The 13,737-nt window shown below is 38.4% G+C and overlaps 1 protein-coding gene across 5 annotated transcripts in view; it reads right to left on the bottom strand.

Annotated features, from left to right (window-relative positions):
* The window catches only part of RELN (reelin), a 371,671-nt gene that overhangs the window by 56,568 nt on the left and 301,366 nt on the right, over positions 1–13,737 (bottom strand). For all 5 annotated transcript variants that reach the window (XM_087967748.1, XM_087967745.1, XM_087967746.1 and 2 more), the window contains 3 exons: positions 10,955–11,175; positions 7,659–7,806; positions 3,142–3,400 (listed from right to left, as the gene is read on the bottom strand). In XM_087967748.1, the coding sequence (XP_087823874.1) occupies positions 3,142–3,400; positions 7,659–7,806; positions 10,955–11,175 (628 nt within the window). The remainder of the gene's footprint in view (positions 1–3,141; positions 3,401–7,658; positions 7,807–10,954; positions 11,176–13,737) is intronic.

Genomic DNA, 13,737 nt, shown 5'->3' on the forward strand with positions numbered 1-13,737 from the left:
TCAGAGGCTATATATATATATATATATATAGCCTCTGACCTCAAAGACCATAATATGTAACTACAGTATATTTTTTCTTGTCATAGAGGAAAACTTGAGAAGATGAGAAATTGAGCATTTATTACTTTAGGATCCAGCCGGGCTATTGCATTTTAAATCAGAAATCAAACTTGTTAAGTTTGAATTCTCTATGGTAGAAATTTATATATTTCTTTTTTAAAGAAAGAGGTTATTGAAAGAAGAGTAAGTTTAAAACAGGCATTGTCTGTTTATTCTTCATTCAATATCGAATAAAGATGAAGGATTAACAGAATGAGGCTATGGAACAATGGACCATTTATTCTATAATTACTCTGTAATTTTTCCTGAATTATAGGAAGGGTGCTAACTGACTCTTAAATTAAGTATGACTTTTTTAAAAAAAAAATTGCCTGCATATAGCATATATTGCACATAACAAGTTATGTTATAAACAAATGGGAGCCTGCAGGGAGGCAATTTTAGAAAAAAAAACATATTTTTGCTCTGAGCTTGTCCTAAATAGATTAAGAGGTGCGGTAAATTTTCCATAAATGGCTCTTAATGCTCTGTAAGCAAAGAGTTATTTGTAATTATTACCTATAATTATGTTGCTAAGCTGCTAAGGTCTTCTATATTACATAGAACCGCAATGAAAGTTGCTTTTGTAAAGTACTGAGAACAAAGCTTCAATGCTTAGTGTAATGCAAATAATTCCAAGTTGAAATTAATAGCAATTGCTTTGCTATTTCTTTTTGTCTGAATGGAAAATTAGCACACAATAGTCCTTAAATTACGATAGTTCATTTAGTGATCGTTCAAAGTTACAATGACACTGAAAAACTGTCTTATGGTCATTTTTCACACAATTGTTTTAGCATGTTATCATGTTATCATGTTGTAGCATGTTATCAGGATGCAATGGTAGCAAGAGAGGTCATAAAATGGGGCAAAACTCTCTTTAACAACTGTCTCACTTAGCAACAGAAATTTTGGACTCAATTGTGGATCGTAAGTCGAAGACTAGCTGTGCTGTTTTTCCCTCCTTGTCAAAATTAATTACTCGTCTGTTTTTTTGAAACCATTTTAATATTATTTATTCTGATCAGATCTAATTAACAGTGAGTGACTGTGAATACTTTTCTTCCTGTAAGCAAAAGGAAAAAAAACCCAATATTTGTATTGCTGGCATTTGTTCCTGCCATGAATTTGATATCCAAATATTTTGGGGAATTTTAAGCAGAGGCAGATGGCTCAGAATTAAACATCACAATATGTAAATATAAAACATAATAATTATTCCAATTCCTTCCTTAACACTATTTTTAACGATAGCTCGTGGCCACATTAGGATCTACTTTATTTTAACTTTTTCCCGCCTACAGTTGTTAGATTTATTGAAATTATAACTTTCTCAATTAGCCATGTCTATTAAAACTTAAGTATTGATTATTAATTTCCTGCCTAAGCAGGTGGTTGGACTAGAAGACCTCCAAGGTCCCTTCCAATTCTATTCTATTCTATTCTATTCTATTCTATTCTATTCTATTCTATTCTATTCTATTCTACTTACTCTATTCTACATTCTACTCTACTCCACTCCATATATTCTATTCTATTCTATTCTATTCTATTCTATTCTATTCTATTCTATTCTATTCTATTCTATTCTATTCTATTCTATTCTATTCTATTCTACCCTACTCTACTATTATTCTACTTTATTCCTATTCCTATTCTTATTCTATTCCTATTCTATTCTATTCTATTCTATTCTATTCTATTCTATTCTATTCTATTCTATTCTATTCTGTTCTGTTCTATTCTATTCATTAATGTAGGGGTTTGAGACCCGCACTCCAAACAATGGGATAAGCTCCTGTTCCTGCCTTAGCTCCTGCCCAACTAAGCAGTCTGAAAACATGCAAATGCAAGTAGATAAATAGGTACCATTTTCGTGGGAAGGTAATGGTATTCTGTGTGTCTCGGCATGTACTCATGCCAGCCACATGATCACAGAAATTGTTTTCGGACAACACTGGGTCCCTCACCCAAGAAACGGAGATGAGCACTGTGACCTAGAGCTCAACACAACTGACAGTGAAATCTTCACCTTTTTTAAAAAAAATGTAAACTATAGTTGTCATCCTGACAGATTTTTTAGCTTGGAAGGAGTGTCCATCTGCAGACTGGGATCAAAAGTTTGTGTGCTCTTGGTTGCAATCTTCAGTCTTTCAGGGCTTGGATCATGATGCACAACATCTTGCAGATTTTGTCTTCTCATGCAGAAACCATTGAGAAAGATTACTTTATTAGAAGGAGGGATTAAAAAGGATTGATGAAAAATGCTTTGGAAAAAGCATCACACTCTACTCCTTGAGAGTTTCCCATCATTGTCAGCTCACAGATCACTGAAAAGTTTCCTCTCTTGCCTTCTGGTGCTTTGGTAAATAGGCTGGCCTGCCTCATCTCTATGACAGCCTCTCAAATGTTGGACCACTGCTATCATATCTTCCCTAGTCCTTCCTTTCACTAGACTAGACATTAGAATAATATCTAGGAATGGAATAATCTGTAAACATTGTAAAAGGCAAAGATACACCATGGACACCAGAACTCTGTTTTCAGCTCCTCATTTCCCCCCACCCCCCAAAGTAAACAATAGTGCTCTACAAAGAATACTGAACATCGGGATTAACCACGTCTTATGTTTTGAGTGTCAGGGCGATTGTCCTAATTAAATCATGAGCCTCAAGCCAAGCTTTGATAAAATTCAAAAGATTTATTAAGAGCAACATGCTGGCATTAACCTAAATGAAGCCAACTCTGGCATACATAATTTACAGTCACCTGTGACCCTGTTTCCCCCCCCCCCCCGGGTGTATCATAAATCAGATTCTCCAAAGAAGCACAGTCATCAATCATGTTATCCAATAAAGGATTTTCAGGGCAGAAGATCTGGTAGCCTAGCTACAATCTTTGTAGATAATGGTGGAATGTACTTCTGGTTTTAAACTGCCATAATGCTCCTTCAGATTTCCCCCCTGCTCATTTATGGCAACTCAAAACAGGCATAGGAATGTTTTATGAGTTGACACTGAGGTAAAAAAAAGGATGTCTTACCTGGTCAATGACCCAAGGGCTGTAGAAATGCCCGTTCTCAGATGGCTGCCACCAGCGGAGACGCGTAGAGGGCGAACGAGCTTTTAAAGGGATTTCCAAGGCGATGTACCGTCCGATATTGCTCAAATTGCTGAAGAGAAATTCCTGAAGTAGATTCCATCGGAGTCCACCATTAAGGGAATATTGTAACAACACTGGCTGACTCCTGGGATCAGGTACTGCTTTGCCACATCCCAGCCTCATGAAGAACTGCACAAATCTGCATTAAGCATGAAAGAACCCAAAATCAGAAGAAATATATTATTACTTTTGGTTGTAGAAGGCACAAGTCATTCCTTTTGCCACAATGAATTACACAATATTGTTATGCTATTCTGGGTATATATCAATGTGGCTTAAGCCTTTGCCCCATTTTTAAAAAATTATAGTACTTGCTTTTACTCTTTATTTTGTACTCTTTATTTCATTTATCCATCAGAGTGGCATGAAAAGAATTTTTTTTTAAAAGCTATTTTTCCTCCAGGCATTAGCATAGAATCAGTAAATAGACAGATTTACTTATTGAGCGCATATCGCAGTAAATTTGAATCTGTACTGAAATTTCACGATTTTAGCCCAGAAACTTGGCAGCATATAAAAGACAAAGCATAAAATACACAGCCATGAGCTACATTCATTTGTTTATTAATATACATATAATCCTCCAGTTTTCCAGAAGATGGAAATGCACCCAGAACGATGGGTAACAGTTCCAAGAAAGGATTTGTGGAATTACTCTGGCCTAAAATCAGAAAACAGTAATACTGCTTCACGGAGTGGATACAATGAAGGACCAATTGCAGAGATCAAAGAAATTACAAAGAATAATATTCAACATATAACCAACATTTATTTCACATCCATAATAAAACATTATTACATTCAAAATGTAAATATGGCGCTGGCATCTCTTCTTATTTTCTTTTCATTATATTTGAGTTAGAGTTGGTCCCTACATAAAATACAAAGTGATAACTTTCAACAAGGATTTGTTTATCTGAGTCCACCAGAGAAAGAAAAATTAGGCATTTTTCTATGCCAGAAGAATAGAACATTTATATTTTCCTTCACAGAAGGAATTCAAATGCCACAGCCCTCTTGCGTTAAGCGGATAATTTGCCACAAAGATGAGATGTGGTATTTTTCCAGTGGTTTCATTTTATTGAGTCAGCTTACTGACTATTTGGAAAATGCAATACATATAAATTAAGCCCGGTAGCAGAGAATAAAAATATGCAGAAGGAGAAATAGTGTTAAACTTTATGTTAATAAAAGAAGTCCAGAAGAAGAAAAGGCCGTATTAAAATGCAATTTCTACAGAATTTTAAATCAATTTTTCATCACAAGATACCGAGGGTTAATATATGTCTGAAGAAAATAGGATTTTGTTTTTAAAGTGCTTAAAGTCCGAGGAGGATAATTTCAAGCCCACCCTGTAATTTGTAAACAGGAGTTTTAATTTTAAACTAGTTTACATATTTTTTTGTTCTTTTTAAACACAACCTCGCTCATCAAGGAATTTCTAATCAGGTGCAAAAGACGCTAGAATTTAACAGTTGCTATTTTAAATAGCTCAACACCAGCTTGTTCAGAATCTGGCAGCTACCAACTGTAAATAAATGTTGGCAGTTCAAAGCTAGCTTGCAAATATTTTGGAACTCCAGATGAAGCATCCAAAAGACATCTTGGCAATATACACCAGGTTTAAATCACGGTTCACTGTCGACCAGCACATTACTGAGCAGTTAGTATGTAAGAGAGATCAATCTGTTAAGATTTAAAAATTATTTATACTACAGGAGATGTCAGTCTCCCCGTTAGTGTGGAATTGGAATCGCACACAGCCAACTCGGGTAAAGATTTATAGAACCTGCTTGATTTGTAGAAAAACACAAAATATTTCACAGGAAACTCTCTTCTCCCCCCTCCCCCCAAATAAATCTAAATACAGCCCTTGATTTATGACCAAAATTAAATTTCTGTTGCTAAGCGAGACAGTTGTTAAGTGAGTTTTGTCCCATTTTATGACTTTACTTGCCACAGTTGTTATGTGAATCAAGGTGGTTGTTAAATTAGTAACCCAGTTGTAAAATGAATCTGGCTTCCCTATTGCCTGTCATGCCCCTGTCAGAGTCTGAATCAGAGGAGGAAGCTGGACAGCTGACAGGGAGCAGGAGTGTGGCTCTGTTGGCTGTGGAGGAAACTGGGGAAGGACAAAGTCCGGCTGGGCAGAGTAGGGAAGAGGTAGAACAAGGGTGAGGGAGTTCAGAGGAAGACCCAGGCCCACCCTCTCTTCATCCTAGGTCACACAGGGAGGAATGGCAAAGAGAGCAAAATGGGTTGCATGGCTTATGAGGGAGGAAAGGGCCCTGATTCCCTTCATTAGCCACAGCTGGGAAGACAGTTGATAAGAAAGGCAGGCTATGTATGGCAGGCTGTTGGGAGCAAACATGAGTTTATCTTGTGTTGTCATGGCTTATCTGTGTTCCTGGCATCTTCCCAACCGTGTGAGTTTTGCTGTGCCTTCAAGTCTGAAATTCTTGCTCCTGCCCTGCCAAACTAATTACCTCAGTTTGGCTGGATTGGACTTAAAAGTTACAGTTTGTGGTTACCCTGTTTTGGATTTAATTTTCTGCAGTCAAAGGCTGTTCCTGGGAGAGTTTTTCTCTAGCCAGAAGGTAATCAGGACACTGGGAGCAAAGTTGGAGATAATAAAGGGACTCTTATTGGTTACCTGACTGCGTTGCCTTTGTGCCACGCCCCAGGTCATAACATTGCCTTTGCTGGTCAGAAGGTTTCAAAAGGGCATCACGTGACCTTGGGATACCGCAACCGTCATAAATACAAGCCAGTTTCCAAGACTTTGAATTCTGATCATGGTATTGTGGGATGCTACAACAGTTTTAAGTGTAAAAAAACAGTCCCAAGTCACTTTTTTCAGTGCCGTTGTAATTTTGAATGGTCAGTAAATGAATCATTGTAAATTGAGGACTACCTGTATGTTCTGTCACCCAACAGGTGATGTGACTAAAATAGAATGATAAATAAACTTTCGAGTGACAATCCTTTAATTTCTTCAGGGAAGGCTACCTTACTCTTTCTCATGATAGGATCACATGGGAAAATGGTCCAAATTTATCAGTGGGTGGAATATTACTGGAAAATATTGAGATACTACAGTGTGGTTTATTTGGTTTTAACATTAATACATTAAGCCAATCCAGCTATTTATAAACCACAGCTTAGGGCTTAATGTTATATATGAACATGGGCACTTTGGCTTATTCTGAAAAATAATTAAAGCAAACCATGGTTTAATGAAATATATAATATCTTTGGAGGGCCAAGTTGATCTAGTAGTTAAGGCACCAGGCTAGAAGCCAGGAGAATGTGAGTTCTAATTCTACCCTAGCCTTGAAAGCCAGTTGGGTGACTTTGGGCCAACCAGGAGATTGTGAGTTCTAGTCCCGCCTTAGGCATGAAAGCCAGCTGAGAGACCTTGGGCCAATCACTAGGAGACTGTGAGTTCTAGGTGTGAAAGCCAGCTGGGTGATCTTGGGCCAGTCACTTTCTCTCAGCCAAACTCATATTACAGGGTTGTTGTTGTGGGGAAAATAGGAGGAAAGACTAGTAGATATTTTTGCCGCTTTGAGGGTTTTTTAATAGCGGGATATAAATAAAATTAAATAAACAAATTACACATCTGGTTGAAAGGTATCAAATGACCAAATAACATTGCTGTGAGGTGACACATATATGGAAGAGATGGAACTTGCATACTAGTGTCGTTTTGGTAATTTGTTTCCTTCTCCCGGCCTCCTGAGACCCTCTGAGGAAACCTCCAGCTTATACTGCTTATATTGCATACAAAATTGTACCTTTACCTGTAAATAACCTTTTTTTAAGCTTTAATCGTAACATAAAGCATGCAAACATCCACTTTAAACTTAACGTAAGCCATTTCTAAGTTTGATTGTACAAAACTCATTTTTTGTATCAAAATTGTCCAAGTCTGGACTATCTTACTTGAGTCAGTTGTATTTGTTTGTACAAATTTGTAATTTTTGTTTGAGGAATAAAACAAAAAATCAGATAAATAAGACATTGAGCAAAATTAGGTAGCGTTAGACCAATTAAATTCCAGTGTATTTTGACCTCAGTTTGTGCTGTTCATAGTTACATTATCATGTTATTGCATTCATATTTTGTTTGTACAAATTTGTAATTTTTGTTTGAGAAATCAAACAAACAGATAAATGACATTGACCAAAACTAGGCTGGGTTACATCAATGAAATTCCAGTGTGTTTTGACCTTGGTTTGTGCTGTACACAGTTACATTCTCACCCTGCTGAAGAACATCTGGAATTCAGAGAAGTCTGGGAAATTTAGCCCTGGGTTCAACCACTTCCAAGAATGTAGGCCCTAGAAAAAGGAGTCAACAAAATTGTATTTGATCTATTTGTGAACGGGAGTTACCTAGCTTGGGATAAATCCAGATCTTGAGTCATCAACATTCGCAATCCTTCCTCGTTAAAGAAGAGGTTGTTTCCTCCTGACAGGATTCCACATTTCCTGGATGGTTTTCCGCCACTCACCAGTAAGAACCTGTCCGATTCCAGTTGACCTGAATGCAAACAGAGATTGACACTGCTTTAGGACTGACCCAGAAGCATTTCTGCTAGGAATTGAAAATTGTATGGAAACAAATAAATGCTTAGTCAAGGATTGATCCAATTTCCTATAAACTTTGATTTTGTCAAAGTTTAAATGGATTAAATTTAGCCGGTTTGCATTAATGTTTATTTAATATTTACAAACCGATGATTAAAAATGGAAATTGCTTTCTCAAACACAACTTGTTTTTTTTTTTAAAAAAAAACAAGTTTTATTAATTTTTAAAACACACAAATTATCATTATTCATTACATGTTTAAACCTTTTTTCATTGTCAATTTAACAAGTCAGATAAATTATAATTCTGTTTTAAACCATTTCCATACAACATACCAAAACCTCTTATTCAATTTCTCTTTACTTCTCTTTACTCTTATTCAATATCATTATTATTATTTCATCTGTTTCTTTCTGACTTAGTTACCATTATTCTCATTCTATATTTCTACAAGTTTTAACTAATTCTCCCCCAAAAAGACATATACACACAACACACAAAACATAAAAAATCTTTTTGGAAAGTAACTTGGACCCAGGTGTCTCTCTCTTCATGGACTTCAATTATATTCATGCTCATCTTACATATCATTACTTATTTTATTTACCATTCTAAGCCTTCTATATTAACTTCCCCACATATTTCACACTTCTTACTTCTATCTTAATTAATCATCTTAGTTTGAATCATTATATTTATATCTTTTGTCCATTTTTTATCATCCCTTTGTCTCATTCCTTATAAAAAAAAAAGAAAATAAGTTTCTCCTGAAATCATTAATCAGAGTATGATGCCTTTCTATCTCCCCCTAAGTTAATCAAATTAATCTTTAAAATAATATCTAATACCCAATCCGATTTTGCTTGGTACATTCTATCTAACTAATACATCCAACATAATTAAGTACATAATTAGACAATAAATCCAAATATTAAAAAAAGATACTATAATAAAAATTTTATAATAACATCAATACCATAGTCTTATTAAACTCTTTAATTAAAACAATATTCTAAACCTCCCCTATTATTAAGTTTTAAAGCCAATCATTTTTAAACATTTTAACATTTTAATCTCTTATCAACTCTTAAATCATTACAATACTACCATCTCATCTTATGTACCTTGCAAAATCTTTTTTTTAAAAAAAAAAATTATACTTTATCCATTATCCATAAAAATTTCTTTTTTTCATTTAATTTCAAAACATTGTAGCTTTTCTCCACCTTTTCCTTTCTTTCTTCTCCCAACAAACCTTTCTACCCCCTTCTTCTAGCCTCTGCCTTACCAGCTTCCCTTCTCTGTCGTATTCCTTTTCCCTTTTGTTTACTATCATCATATTGGTTTTGCACCTTATTTTTCCCTTTCTTAAATGTTTTTTTAGATCTTAAGACCTTAAGTCCTTTAGTTTTCTTCTTTTCTCTTCTTTTCTTTTCTTTCTCTCTTCCTTCTTTCTGGATCAAATTCTGAGATTCATTAAAAATGGCTCCTTCCTTTCTTTCTTGTTCCTCTGCTGTCTTCATCTGTTGTAATGTTTGTTGATAATTAATAAGCGCCATTTCTAAGAAAAGGAAAGCTTCTTCCACACCATCTTTACCATTTTTTTGCTTGTTCATATTCTTTTCTTAGTTCCTCAACAGAAAGAGCCATTATAAATCTTTTCTTTTCTTTTCCCCTTCTTTCTTCTTACAACAACCAGAATATTCAAAAGAAAATAAAAAAAATAAAACAGTCCCAAAGTTATCAGTCAGTCCAAACTAAGGCAGAGTTCTCACTTTCTCCTTCTGGGGTAATATCAATCCAAGAGAAAGAAAGTCCAAATCTGTTTAAAATCTTATTGCAATATATTCTAGTCTTCAAATCCTTAAGGCATCTGCTCCAACAAAGTCTTAGCATACAAATGTTTTCTTTTAATCCTCTCTCTTCCCACTCATCGCTTAAAACCAATTTTCACCTAAAAAAATAGGTTTCTTAATATCCAGTTATTTATTCCGTAGGAAAAGAGGGAAAGCTATCCTTTCAGCACCTTCAAACAGCCGCTTTTTTCCTCTTCTGGCAGGTATTATTCAGAAAGTCATACTTTTCAGGAATTTTATTAAATATGTCTTAGAGTCCTAGGAGCCAAGAAAAACTTTCTCCTCTCAATCACTTTCTCCACTTCCTCCTGCGCATTCTTACCCGGCTGCCAGCTTCTTTGTGGCGGCCATTACAGACCGCCGCTGCACCGTCCTGGGAAAAGGGAGTTCTGCCGGCCAGGGAGGGAGTCTGCAACACCCCCAAACCCTTCTCCGGATCCCCTACCTTCAGCTGCCCCTGCAGGGCAGCCTAGCTCCGCACCCGTCTGGGTCGGAGCCCCAAAAACGGCTAGCGCGGCAGGGATCGCGCAGCTTCGCAAATCCCTGCCGCCGCGAAGCCGACAAACCGGAAGTTCTCAAACACAACTTGTTGTGGTTCGCCAGCAGCCTGTGCAAATGGTAGCGGAATCAGACTGTGGGGACGAACGGGGACCGGTCCGGGAGTCTGGGGAGGACTCGGATGAGGGTCCCACATCCGATGCAGGGATGGGGCCAGGACCATCTGGGAGTGGGGTGCTGACTCCAGAGCCTCCGGAGTCTGGCAGCACCGAAGCGGAGGAACCAGGGGAGCCTGTTCCCAGTGCGCATGTCCGCAGAGCTGCTAGAAGGCAAGAGCAGCTGAAACAAAAGGGGCGACTCAGGAGTAAGGCTTAGAGGTGATTGCCTCTCCCATAAGGTATAGAGGAAATGCAAATATAGAGGAAATCTTTTCCGGACTTCCAGAAGGCCCAGTTTTCCCCCTCCCAGAGCCTCCACACGGACCCTACACTTACCTGCCTCCAAAATAGGCTGTGTGGAGACTTCTGGGCGGAGTAGGGTGGGGTGGGCAGGGCCAGCCGGTTGGTTCAACTACCAGTTTGGTGAACCAAATGTAAATTTAATATCCAGTTCGCCCAAACTGATCCGAACTAGCTGAATTCCACCCCTGTATAAAAGGTGCCCCTAACTGGGTATCAACCCCAGGCAGCGATGATGTCACCAGCAAATCCTTTCACCATGGAAACACTTTGGTCTTAGTACTATACCTTCAAAATCATCCTTGAGAAAATCAGGGTTCTTGGTGGTTATTCTACAAGTGGGTCCGGAATATCCAGGGTCACAGATGCACTTGCTCCCATTGATACAACTGCCATGTCCACTGCACATCTCCTCACACTGTGGCCCTATGTATACGTTGTCAATGGCCCAGGTCACAGGTTGAGTCCCAGCAGGATAGAATCCTTGGTACCACCTGAATCTCACCAAGCTGAAACAGACAGTTGCACTCACTCTTATTATCTTGCGTTATAGCAAGGGTCTTCAAACTTGGCAAATTTAAGACTTGTGGACTTCAACTCCCAGAATTCCTGAGCTAACATGACTGGAGGAGGGATTCTGGGAGTTGAAGTCCACAAGTCTTAAATTTGCCAAGTTTGAAGACACTTGACATAGAACATAGAATAAAGGGTTGGAAGGAATCATGGAGGGCTTCTGGTCCAATGATTTAAAAAAAAAATATGCAAGCAATCATGAAAAAAAGGAACGGAATAAAAGTATCCAAAAATTTAAAACAGATTTATGCGCATCTGTGTCTATTGGTGTTAAGCGCCATGCAAATCGTGACTTTAACACGAGGGTCTTCAAACTTGGCAAGTTTAAGACTTGTGGACTTCAACTCCCAGAATTCCTGAGCTAACATGACTGGAGGAAGAATTCTGGGAGTTGAAGTCCACAAGTCTTAAAGCTGTCAAGTTTGAAGATCCCTGAATTATCTCTCTATATATATCTCTGTCTCTGTCTCTGTCTCTGTCTCTGTCTCTGTCTCTCTCTCTGTCTCTCTGTCTCTCTGTCTCTCTGTCTCTCTCTTCTCTTCGGGTCTTCAAACTTGGCAGTTTAAGACTTGTGGACTTCAACTCCCAGAATTCCTGAGCTAACGTGACTGGAGGAAGAATTCTGGGAGTTGAAGTCCACAAGTCTTAAAGCTATCAAGTTTGAAAGACCCCTGCGTTATAGGATGCGCTTTGAGGATCATTCCACAGGTAGCAGCAATGCTAGCAGAATCATAAGCAAAAGCTTTTTATACTTTTAGCACCAAGAAAAGAAATGGAAATAAAAACAGCCATTTGTCTGGAATGTTATAGGGTCTTGCCAGAGGCAGGAGCCTGGACTAGACGATCTACAAGTTCTTAGACTTAGAATATCTTTATTGCTACTTTGAATGTACACTTATCGGCATACAATAACATGAAAATACAATAATATTTGTCTGTCAACCCTATTATTGTATGTTCTATTACTAACTTCTGGAAAGTCCCTGGGCAGAAAAACAAGGACAATAGCAGAGCTGGTGTTGGCTTAACATTTTTTTTATACAAGTATTTTTGCAAGTTTTGGGAAAAGCATGATTCTATTCGTTTCTACTGTTGAACATTCTTGCCCCAAGGGTGTGTGTGTGTGTGAGAGAGAGAGAGCGGGGGTTGTGGTAGGTCAGGGTGCCAAGAAAATAAACTGCTACGTTGACATTGAAAGTCGGGGGTGGGGGGAAGAAAAATAAAAACAACAGTCAAATAATAAGGAGTGTGCTTGTGTGACTTTGGCACACAACTCTGGTGGGCATTTGGCTCTCCTCTTTGATTGACAGGCTGGAAAATTAAGAGAAAAGGTTTGAGAATGGGACTTGGAATAGCAGGGAGGCTAAACATTCTGGGATTAAAGATGATAAAAAATGCATGTTCACATTTAAAAATCAAATATTTTGTTTAATTATTAAACAACAGGGGGGGGGGGAGGTTTTCTTGAGCTTTGCTCCAGTTTAAGGTCTGCTGTATATATATTTTTTTATTTTGCCCCTCGGCGGAAATGCTTCCTCTCACAAGGGATACAGGCACGCCAATCGTTGGTGGAGATTCTCAACAATCCAGGTCATGGTGGTCCCAAAGGCGCTTTTTTCCAGAAGCAACTGGACTTTCTGGGTTTTTTTTCTTTGAAGATGTTTTGCTTCTCATCCAAGGAGCTTCTTCAGCTCTGACTGGATGGTGGGGAAATGGAAGGATTTATATTCCTTGAAGAAAAGCTGGTCATTTGCATTCTTTTTAGAGAGTCATTGAGGCTGCTTGGAGGTTTGTCTTTGTCCTCAGGGCCGCCTGAGTGGTGCAAATGGGTGTGGAGGCTTTTCGAAATTGCTGAAAGGACTGTGTTTGTGGAGCTGTGTTTTCTGAAGGGAATTTTCACCCTGTGTCCCTTGACTGTTGAACACAAGGCGGTTGGGGATGAGTCTGTGTTGTCTCCATTTCAAATTGAAGCACAATGTAGTAGTTGGCATTTTTTTTCTGGAAATCCATTCATACTCCCGCATCATTTGAGGGTGTTCATCCCAAAGTGCATAGCTATGTCTACATCCAGGTGTCATGCCCTTGTTGGAGTCTGATTCTGAGGGGGAGATTCAGCAGCTGACAGGGAGTGGGAGTGTGGCTCCGGTGGCTATGAAAGAGATGGGGGAAGGGCACAGTCCTGCTGGGCATTCAGAGGAAGACCCAGGGCCACCCCCTCTTCATCCTAGGGCACGCAGAGAGGAACGGAGAAAGGAGCAACGTGGCTTATGGGAGAGGAAAAGGCCATGATCCCTTTCATTAGTTGCAGCTGGGAGAACAGGATATAAGTGGGGTGTTTTACATAGCTCCTTGCTGGAAGCAAAGCGTGCATTATCTTTGTCAAGGCTTATCTGGGTTTTGGCATCCTCCCAACTGTGGTTGCTGTGTTATCTTGTGGAAGTCTGCAATTTATCATCCTGGCCTGCTGTGCTAATTACTTCAGTGTGGTTTGTGTTGTT

Source organism: Notechis scutatus, chromosome 6, assembly GCF_049901735.1.
Source record: "Notechis scutatus isolate UNSWTSFEM ecotype Mainland chromosome 6, rNotScu1.2, whole genome shotgun sequence".
NCBI lineage: Eukaryota > Metazoa > Chordata > Lepidosauria > Squamata > Elapidae > Notechis > Notechis scutatus.